The sequence below is a fragment of the Schistocerca americana genome, chromosome 4 (assembly GCF_021461395.2).
Source record: "Schistocerca americana isolate TAMUIC-IGC-003095 chromosome 4, iqSchAmer2.1, whole genome shotgun sequence".
NCBI classification, from domain to species: Eukaryota; Metazoa; Arthropoda; class Insecta; order Orthoptera; family Acrididae; genus Schistocerca; species Schistocerca americana.
Genome location: NC_060122.1, coordinates 293,717,286 through 293,728,940, shown reverse-complemented (window position 1 = coordinate 293,728,940; position 11,655 = coordinate 293,717,286). Strand labels below are relative to the sequence as shown.

The window sequence follows — 11,655 nt, the reverse complement described above, 5'->3', positions numbered from 1 at the left end:
ACCAGCCGCACAGTCTATGACTGCAGCGCCTGAGACCGCTTGGCTAATCATGCGCGGCTAGCGTACTTTCATTGTGTTAAATGTATCGCCGCGCGGGATTAGCCGAGCGGTCTAGGGCGCTGTAGTCCTGGACTGTGCGGCTGGTCCCGGCGGAGGTTCGAGTCCTCCCTCGGGCATGGGTGTGTGGGTTTGTCCTTAGGATAACTTAGGTTAAGTAGTGTGTAAGCTTAGGGACTGATGACCTTAGCAGTTAAGTCCCATAAGATTTCACACACATTTTTTTTTTTTAATGTATCAACAGTCGGTCTTGAGTGGTGTCTCGGACTCTATGTAGTAACGTCTTTTAAGTACACACACGCGGGGTAGCCGGTCTTGAGTGGTGTCTCGGACTCTAGATAGGAACGTCTTTTACGTTCACACACACGGGGTACTGCATCTTGTGTTGGTATTCGGCAAAGAAACTTCTACTGAACAAGAGAGTGCTAAGAAGTTGTACTAGTCTCCTGCTGTTAGATATCCGATTTACTAAGTACGGCGAATACTAGTGGAGTATAGAGTAACCTGTCTTCACGCTTCAGAAAGCAGCCACATCCCGTCGGCTGCGTGGCATTTCTAGAGGCAGCGAGCGAGCGGGAGGAGAGTGTTGAGTGAAATGCGACATGCGGGCCGCAGTGCAGAGAGCGGCCTGGCCAGCACGGCCTCAGCCTAATAAGCGGACGGCTCGGAAAGGACGCGGCCTTGGCGGCAAGGTCCCGCGCCCACATCTCCCTGGAGCCACACTCGCGAGGGACGCCGCACCGCCCACGCCGCCCAACAGGTACGGAAAACACAGTCGCATACCGCTAAGTGCTAATTAGTTCGTAGCAGTGACTCAGTGGAATTTATGACGCTTGAAAGCACCCCAGTGACTGAAGTCACTTTCACTCCTCATAGCGAGCTGTTCCATTAACAGCTGCCATTAAGGAATTCGTGACCGCAGATTAAAAATGACCTGCCGTAGCCCTTAACCAGTAAACCTTCCACCCTAGGTTCTTCAAATAATCAAACTCCCAATATCGGTTGAGGTATTTTGTGCCATGCTTATCACTCGGTCGACTTTCCCGCTTCGCAAGTTGCAATCTTCTTCCGCTAGAGGGCTCCGGATTGTATCGTATGACATGGCGGCTTGAAATGTAACCATGTAGGTGCGTGAGCAACGCAGAAAACGTGCCTCCAACTGAAATCCATAGAAGAATGAAAGCTAGGTATGTTATATTGTGTTCTGTTAGCCGGGGACGTAGAAACGACGGAGAGGCTCTGTCCCCGCCGCACCCGCAGTGGTCCGCAACCCCACGACGACTGCCGCAGTCTACTTCACCCCTCCGCCGCCCCATACCGAACCCAGGGTTGTTGTGCGGGACGGCCCCCGGTGGACCCCCCATGGAACGTCTCACACCAGAAGAGTGTAACCCCTATGTTTGCGTGGTAGAATAATGGTGGTGTACGCGTACGCGGAGAACTTGTTTGCGCAGCAATCGCCGACATAGTGTAACTGAGGCGGGATAAGGGGAACCAGCCCGCCGAGGCAGATGGAAAACCGCCTAAAAACCATCCACAGACTGGCCGGCTCACCGGACCTCGACACAAATCCGCCTAAAAACCATCCACAGACTGGCCGGCTCACCGGACCTCGACACAAATTCGCCAGGCGGATTCGTGAAGCTAGGTATGGTCATGATTGTATGTTCTTTTTTTGTAGCTAGAGCCCTTTGGGTACCGTTCATACGACGATATTCTACGCCCCGTTTCGTTGCCCTTCATGGCAAGCCATCCTGGACTTACATATCAGCAAGATAATAGCCTCCTGCAAACAGCGAGTGTTTATACTGCTAGTTTTCGTGCTTGCCAAGCCCTATCTTGGCCAGGAAGGTCACCAGATTTCTCCCCAGATGATAACGTCTGGAGCTTTGTAGGCAGGGCCCTACAACTAGCTTGAGATTTTGATAATCTAACGTGCCAATTGGACAGAATATGACACGATTTTCCTCAGGAAAACATCCAGCAACTCTATCAACTAATTCGAACCCGAATACCTGCTTGCATAAGGAACAGAGATGGACCAACGCATTATTGACTTTTTCAGATTGTGAAACTCTTTCTCCTGAATAAATTAACCAGTTTCTCTGCAATTGTAATCAGTTGGTTGTCTGTGCATCACATATAACGATTTCCATCCCATTCGGAATATTGATTCGTGGTGCGTCGTTTATTTTAGTCGTAGTGTGTATCTATGACGCACCAATAATATAGGGTACACAGTATAATTACATATTATGTAGAAAGTGTATGTACATATAAACAAGTAAGTCATATAGAGAAAATAACAAAATTTATAATATATAAGACATGTACCACGCTAAAAACGCATCACATTTCTCTCATCAGAGAGAGGGTTAGCTACTCTCTGTAATAAAAAACTGAGTGAACGGATCAACGAAGAACCTAAACGGGTGTCATCGGACGCCCGCTCCGAACAAATTCAACGAACAATATAGAACAAAATGAGATAAAAAAAATGATCGTAGAGCACTTGCCCGAGTTCGAGGTTCGGTATGGCACACAATTTTAATGTGCCAGGAAGTTTCATATCAGCGCACACTCCGCTGCAGAGTGAAAATTTCATTCCGGTTGTGTTGCTTTGTAAGTGACCTGACCAAATAACAGCTACAGCGGACCGTTGGACATATCATGAAGTTTCATTTTAACAGTTGTAACACGACTATTTAAAAAAAAAAACTTTTCACTGTATCAACTGTCAGGCAACCCCGTACTATTATTTTAGCTGTGGTTGTCCCACTTTCAAAATTATTTGCACACGAATCTTTGAATTTGTACCCAACTACTTACGCACCGAGATTTTAGAGGTTTGTCACAGTGTGTAAGCTAATGAATTGCTATAGAATGCTTAACTTAAAAATAATTGATAGTTATGTCATATTTGCCAATAAATAATGTGGATCAGTGGCGAGGCGTGAGTTATTCGTAACTGTTATCGCTTTATGAAAAATTGTTAAGAGTTACAGATCGTTCTTGTATTTATTATTATTATGTTATTGTTAACGAGTATCTGCTCTTGCGTCGCATCGCGTCGTAGTATTACACAGAGTAATTTCGTTGTTGTTGTTGTTGTGGTCTTTAGTCCTGAGACTGGTTTGATGCAGCTCTCCATGCTACTCTATCCTGTGCAAGCTTCTTCATCTCCCAGTACCTTCTGCAACCTACATCCTTCTGAATCTGCTTAGTGTATTGATCTCTTGGTCTCCCTCTACGATTTTTACCCTTCACGCTGCCCTCCAATGCTAAATTTGTGATCCATTGATGCCTCAAAACTTGTCCTACCAACCGATCCCTTCTTCTTGTCAAGTTGTGCCACAAACTTCTCTTCTCCCCAATCCTATTCAATACCTCCTCATTAATTATGTGATCTATCCATCTAATCTTCAGCATTCTTCTGTAGCACCACATTTCAAAAGCTTCTATTCTCTTCTTGTCCAAACTGGTTATCGTCCATGTTTCACTTCCATACATGGCTACACTCCATACAAATACTTTCAGAAACGACTTCCTGACACTTAAATCTATACTCGATGTTAACAAATTTCTCTTCTTCAGAAACGATTTCCTTGCCACTGCCAAGTAATTTCGTATGCGATCGTAAAGGCTAGGCCTACTGAACGACGCCGAATACTCGGAAAATACTTGTTGTATCCACGTGATATTAAAAGTTCCGGCACTCATAGTTTTATTTATATTTGAGATCAATTTTGCGATTCTTCTTGTCGAAAACTTCAATGACAGAGCCGTAAAGTATCACTTATAGTTTCAAGGGCGTTTTTCAACGGATAACGAAGCTGGATGAGAAAGTCTGCTTTGCAACTGCGTATTTCGAAGAAAAGATTCGTTATGCTTCTGAACATTTAATATCAACGCATTGTTCAAACAAAAACCTGACGTTGTACTGCCTAATTTAATGAGTATCCGTACAGATGTAGTATGATCTATGGAATGCTCGTGCTGTTTCCTTAAATTGTTGAAATAGTTACATCATTCACACCATTTTTTGTCACATTTCTCTCATATTGTCGTAGCCCTTAACCAGTAAACACCCCTTATTTCATGAATCTCTATGATGTCATATCTCCTGAAGTATGTATCGTACAGTGACATAATGTTGCAGGCAAATTCAATCATATAGGGTATAGGGGAAGGCGGGGCAAGATGGGGAAGCTAACTTCAAACCCTTACAAAAGGGACAAAAATAAACAAATTCAAGTAGGTTTGGTTATCATTTGTTTATTTAACCACTGAATTACAGTAGCACGCAAACAAACCTGCAAACTTGTTACGTTTAGTTAGAAATATCTCGATTTGAAACATAAACTACCAATTCCCCGTCTTGCCCCATATGCGGGGTAAGATGGGGAACTAGCATGAATTCATCTCTAAAGCTTAAATAAGGACTGGATAACGAAATCATGTGACGGTAAGGTTTCGAAACATGTTTCTACGAATTGTTGAATCAGGTATTACGTTTTATTTAGGCCTCTTACTTTCACATAGTACACAAGTGTGGACGGCCTCGTCATCATCACTTTCTGCCCCTGCACAAGTGTCGTGGGCACCCCGACGCTGAAACACATATTTCTGTGGCACGTTGAACTGTCGAGCAGCCCTGAAAGAACCCATATGACCTTCCATAACAGCATTTACAGTTCCTTCCATCGACTCCAATGACCAATCTTGCCTAGACGTTTGTCGCCAATACTTGCGAACCATCTGAAATAAAACACGTGGAACGTACTATTGAGTCAGATCATTCCTGGTAATCTATATTATACAGTAAATACCATATTTCCAATAGTCAGTCGTTAAAGCATAGCAAGAATACTGACTCTGCACGTTTTGTGTATTTTTATTCACCATATAGCCTAAGGCGTACTTTGTAATTAATTAGGAACCGTTGGAATAACGAATACCATTCTATTTACAGTTGTATTCAACGTATAATGTATGTGTTCAAAACCCGCAGCGAGATAAACGCCTGAGACGATAAGAACGTAATGGTTGGACAAATAGCATGGGCAAGATGGGGAAGCTCCCCATCTTGCCCCACCCCGTCTTGCCCCACCCCGTCTTGCCCCCTACCATTCCGTCACGTTATATTACGCCTACATGAACACTATGTAGTGAACATTGACTACTGACACAGCAGTTTACTGTTAGTAAGACGTACTATTCAGTGCTATATATACAGTCTGGACAAATATTCACGAAACACATGTTTTAGGACCTCGAAAGGTGTAAAACATTGCAAATCAGTATCACAATTGTACGTACCTTGCAAAGCTCACAGAACCGCCTCGAAGCTAAGGTTCAGCAATGTCAACACACTGGGACCTGTGTATTGATGATGTTGACGTAGTTATCCACAGATGGCAATACTCTAACTGTAGCTTATAGCCCTTCCCCGTCTTACCCCACCTCCCCGTCTTGCCCCGCCTTCCCCTATATATAGATATCGTCTGTAAAGTGTGTTCCTAATAGAGCTAATAGTAAAGGAGCAATCAATTAAAACATCATGCCTGATGCTGAAGTATAGAGCACGAATAGCGAAAATATAACAACCGATGAACTTTTTTTCCTTTCGTCATATTGTCGACGTATCAGCGAGAAAAAGTTTCGTAAATGTTTGAAATCATGCCCAAAGTTTGTTGAAAGTCTCTTGCTCTCTGATACTGGATGATTATAGTCTGAGTAACTTGCGCGCCATCAGTTACGCTGCCTCAAAAAGTAGACACCAATTTCAATATTGGCTCACTGTGTTGAACCTTTAACACAAGATTATACTTCTTAATGAGCTGATTATGACAGCATTTTAAATCTTTAAATTCGGCCAATAATCATATGAAATATCGAAAATGAAAATTCTTTTTGGCCCTGGAAGCCATTAGATAATGCTACCTGCATTACACTATAAACCGGGTTAGCCGCTTAGTAACATAGATTTATAGGTGACAGCTATGAACCATTTCACAGTGTTTGGTGGTGCATAGTGAAATACTGACTGAAGCAATATCGGAAATACTGAACCAGCTTTGTGACTGCATTGTTAACTTCTTAACAGAAAGAACTCAGCACCTCATTCCTACGAGAGAGAAATTGTTAGAACTGAAAGTGCGAGGCGTGTAGTAAAAGCTTTTATTGGCAGCTGCAGTTTTCTACAACATTTGGCCGTGGTGATAGAGCGAATATACCAGTAGACTCTGGATCCGGAGATCCTGAGTTCAGTCCCACGTAAGGGTGCGGATTTCCTCGTGCCAAACTGGTGTGTTTCAGTCTCTCCAGGATGGCACCAGATCCACTGAAGGTATCAAATGAGTAACGGGGTTGTTTCTCAAGAGTGAAAGGTGGCTGGGGCGTTCGGCCCACCACCCTCCCCCTCCTAGAGCCGCGGCGAAAAAAGGCTGCACTCTCTGTCTAAGGCGCTGCAGTCCTGGACTGTGCGGCTGGTCCCGGCGGAGGTTCGAGTCCTCCCTCGGGCATGGGTGTGTGTGTTTGTCCTTAGGATAATTTAGGTTAAGTAGTGTGTAAGCTTAGGGACTGATGACCTTAGCAGTTAAGTCCCATAAGATTTCACACACATTTGAACATTTTTTTGAACAAGGCTGCACTCTATCTGCAGCCAACATTCATCAGCTAACTTTCGTAAAAGAAAGTAGCATGAAAACTAAAAGTCTCGAAAAGACGAGGAATTCTAGAACATCACAAGCTTCGTTTAGAATAAGATACTTTTCAGTTGCTTTTCTGAGAGCAGCCCATGTGGAATGGTTAGCGGTCTGACGAGCTGTAGATAACATTCCAGCCACGAAAACTCGTCCACTCACAGTTTTGCCATAACTGGTGCCAACAACAAGACTGAACACTGTTCGTGAGTCCATAGATGGAATCAGCAAACCGGAGGAAGCTGACTACGGCAAAACAGATTGGGAACGGCACTTCCCAAGAAGAAAAAAGAAGAAAAACAGGAAGACTGACTTTCTCGAACGTAGGCGGAAACGACTGAAAGAAACTGCACTCCCCCTATTTAAATTATTGCATAGCCGAAGTCTGCAGACTTTTGCGCAGCTGCAGTCTTCGAGATAAGTGATGATGATGATTTACGGTTGGAGATAAGTGAAATACTGATCATGGTCACTGCACACTTCGATTTTATACCGTATAAATTACGAAACTGACGAAATTGTGAGAACTTTTTGCTATCAAAATTCTGAAATCAAGTGGAACTACGCGCGTTCTTTTCAAATGACATCCTTCCATCTTGTCTGCGGGTTGGGATCGATAAGGTACTTTTATTTCGTGGAGAACCAACCATACTCGAAGTCGCCATTCCCAACTGCGTTTTATTGGCACTGTCAGCTCTGTAAAATCAACTGACTTGAACCCCATAGGAAACTATGAGACATTTGAAGCAGAAGGTAAAAGGCCAACATGAGCACCACAGCAATCTGGTGGAACTGGGCATTCAAATCCTCAGCGAGTGACTTAACCTGGGTACGACGTACCAGCACAGCCTAGTGGACTCACTTCGTAACCGAATCCAGACGATTATCAAGTCCTGGACGGAACTACGCAGTATTAAATGATGCTTGTAATAATTTCTTTAAGGGTGACTAATTTTTTGAGCTTTGAATTCATTTGGCACGCGCCCCACACAGTTGAGCAATATTCCAGGGTGGGTCGCACAAGTGGTTTGCTAATAATCTTCTTTGTAGAGTTACTGCATTTTCCCAGTAGCCTTCCAATGAGGCGAAGTCTGGCGCCTGCTTCAACTATGATTGAGCATGTGTGATAAGTTTGTTTCATACCCCTACAGACAGTTACATCCAGGTATCTGCTTGAGTCGACTAATTCCAGCTGTGACTGACATTGGACTCTAGCGCTGTAGTCGTTATCTACACTCAACAGAGTACCGTCTTAACGTCACTCAGAAGAACGCATTTCAATGTGACGCAGATCAAAGTCACGCAACTCGACGCTGGAATACAAATACGCATTCGCACACTGACCCCCCTCCCCTGAACCCATACACACACCCACGAACAAACGTGGGCACACTCGTATCAGGTCAAACGATTTAGCAAACTGCATTTACTACTTTTACTCAGCGTAGAAAAAATGGTTCAAATGGCTCTGAGCACTATGGGACTTAACTTCTGAGGTCATCAGTCCCCTAGAACTTAAAACCACTTAAACCTAACTAACCTAAGGGCATCACACACGTCCATGCCCGAGGCAGGATTCGAACCTGCGACCGTAGCGGCCGCGCGGTTCCAGACTGTAGCGCCTAGAACCGCTCGGCCACGCCGGCCGGCCACTCAGCGTATAACAGCTAACAAAATAACATAAGCAGTCTTGACTTTTGAAGGAAACAGACATAGTAGTGCAATGCCGTCTGTTGCGAAATACGTGAACTGCAAAGTTGAACAGATACAAGTCGGGTAACTTATACAATCACACAAATATTTAATTAGAAACAACGAGCATAAGAATTTCGTCTCCTTGTCATTATTTTCTTTTTCTTTACATTTATCAGCACTCCGAAATATTTTCCGTTAACTTTAGTCTCCTCAAGCATCGACTGGAACCCTTGTATTTTCTGACTACAAGAACGTAGTTGGAACACATATGCAAAGTGACGTTTCTGCGGACAGACATTCGTGCGAATAAAGAGCTAGCTGCGTTGCACAAGAACTATGTTTTCTGAAACCATGCTGATTATGTATCAATAGATCGTTCTCTTCGAGGTGATTCATAATGTTTGAATACAGTATATGCTCCAAAACCCTACTGCAAACCGACGTAAATGATATAGGTCTGTAGTTCGATGGATTACTCCTACTACCCTTCTTAAACACGGGTGCGACTTGCACAATTTTCCAATCTGTAGGTACAGATCTATCGGTGAGCGAGCGGTTGTACATGATTTCTAAGTAGTGAGCTATTGTATCAGCTTAATCTGAAAGGAACCTAATCGGTATACAATCTTGACCTGAAGACTTGCCCGTATCAAGCCATTTGAGTTGCTTCGCAACCCCTAAGTTATCTACTTCTAAGAAACTCATGCTAGCAGCTGTTCGTGTTTCAAATTCTGGAATATTCCGTTCGTCTTCCCTGGTGAAGGAATTTCGGAAAACTGCGTTCAATAACTCCGCTTTAGCGGCACAGTCGTCGGTAACAGTGCAACTAGGAACTGGTTTTGACATACACTGCCTGACAAAAAGAAGAGTGAAGCAACCAGAAGACAAGATCAGGTACACATGCGCATCATCGGTGGGTACGTAAACGCAATTCTCCGTGACTGGCAGAACGGCCACCAGAGCGCATTAGTGTCGTTTGTATTCAGTGCTGTTACCAGGCCTGGTAGGGTGCATCTGGGGCGTGCTTGGGGTCAGATGCTGAATGATAACTGTGAAGGACTTCGAGTTATCGCATACTAGTGCGATACAGTGTTATCTGTAACTCACCAGAGTTTGAAATGGAACCCATTTGACCATCTGGTCGAATCGTGTAATATGCAGATTTGTGCGGCATTAGGATGTAACAGTGGCCCGATGGTAGACAGCATGGAAACTCGTGAGGTCAGCATTGTGTATAGTATGTATTAAACCGGGGACCTAGAAACGAGGGAGAGGCTTCGTCCCGCCATAGCCCTTAGTGGTTCACAACCCAACAACAGGCCACAGCAATCCACCCACCCAACCGCCGCCCCACACCATACCGAGGATTATTGTGTGGTTCGGCCCCCTGTGGACACCCCTTCCCCCCGGGGACGTTTCATACCAGACGAAGACGAGTGTAACCCCAAATGTTAGTGCAGTAGAGTAATTATGGTGTTCGCATACATGGAGACAGTGTTTGTGCAGCAATCGCCAACATAGTGCAATGAGGCGGAATAAGGGTAACCAGCCCGTATTCGCTGAGGCAGATGGAAAACTGCCTTAAAAACCATCCACAGGTTGGCCGGCACACCGGACCTCGACACGAACCCACCAGGGGAACCAGCCCGCATTCGCCGAGGCATATGGAAAACTGCCTTAAAAACCATCCACAGGCTGGCCAGCACACCGGACCTCGACACGAACCCACCAGGGGAACCAGCCCGCATTCGCCGAGGCAGATGGAAAACTGCCTTAAAAACCATCCACAGGCTGGCCGGCACACCGGACCTCGACACGAACCCACCAGGGGAACCAGCCCGCATTCGCCGAGGCAGATGGAAAACTGCCTTAAAAACCATCCACAGGCTGGCCGGCACACCGGACCTCGACACGAACCCACCAGGGGAACCAGCCCGCATTCACCGAGGCAGATGGAAAACTGTCTTAAAAACCATCCACAGGCTGGCCGGCACACCGGACCTCGACACGAACCCACCAGGGGAACCAGCCCACATTCGCCGAGGCAGATGGAAAACTGCCTTAAAAACCATCCACAGGCTGGCCGGCACACCGGACCTCGACACGAACCCACCAGGGGAACCAGCCCGCATTCGCCGAGGCAGATGGAAAACTGCCTTAAAAACCATCCACAGGCTGGCCGGCACACCGGACCTCGACACGAACCCACCGGGCGGATTCGTTCCGGGGACCGGCACGCCTTCCCGCTCGGGAAGCAGCGCGTTAGACCGCGCGGCTAGCCGGGAGGTCATCATAGTCGTCGTCAAGGTTCCGGTCGATCACGTCTGACCATCGCAAGGAAGGATTGCCGTGTTGTGCACCGAGCACATCGTAACCTTTTCACATCTGCGCCTGCCATCCGAAAACGAGAGTAAGGAATTATCGTCCCAAGTGCCTGCTGCTGTTAACACTGCAAAACAACGGCAGTGTTTGGAGTGGTGCCGTGAACAGGGCTGCTGATGAATGGCGTCTCGTTATGTTACTTGCATTCCATAACTTTTTCCGATAACTCCCTATAACTAACAGCTCAGCGTCGCCTCATCCGGTGATCAAAACAAGCATTTACGGGTCACGAATACCTCAACTCATTAACTTGGCTTATTTCTTGCGCCAGTATTTTCCACCTGAAAAGGATAAAATGATTTTGACAAATTGACAAAAGTGAACGCTATTTATGATCCTATAATTTAAAAAAATGTTGTTGTTGTTGTTGTTGTTGTTGTGGTCTTCAGTCCAGAGACTGGTTTGATGCAGTTCTCCATGCTACTCTATCCTGCGCAAGTTTGTTCATCTCCCAGTACCTACTGCAACTAAATCCTTCTGAATCTGTATAGTGTATTCATCTCTTGGTCTCCCTCTACGATTTGTACCCTCCACGCTGCCCTTGATGCCTCAGAATATGCCGTACCAACCGATCCCTTCTTCTAGTCAAGTTGTTCCAGAAATTTCTCTTATCTCCATTTCTATTCAATACCTCCTCATTAGTTATGTGATCTACCCATCTAATCTTCAGCATTCTTCTGTAGCACCACATTTCGAAAGCTCTTCTTGTCTAAACCATTTATCGTCCACCTTTCACTTCCATACATGGCTACACCCCATGAACCTTTGAAAAAGATAGTAACTGTCGTTACAGGCCCTAATTGTGTCCAGCCTAAGA

General features: G+C 45.3%; 1 protein-coding gene across 1 annotated transcript in view; it reads left to right on the top strand.

Annotated features, from left to right (window-relative positions):
- The first annotated feature begins 659 nt into the window (after positions 1 to 659).
- Positions 660 to 11,655, top strand: part of LOC124613430 — a 181,691-nt gene continuing 170,695 nt past the window's right edge. Inside the window, exon 1 of the mRNA XM_047142132.1 lies at positions 660 to 817. Within this exon, the coding sequence (XP_046998088.1) occupies positions 660 to 817 (158 nt within the window). The remainder of the gene's footprint in view (positions 818 to 11,655) is intronic.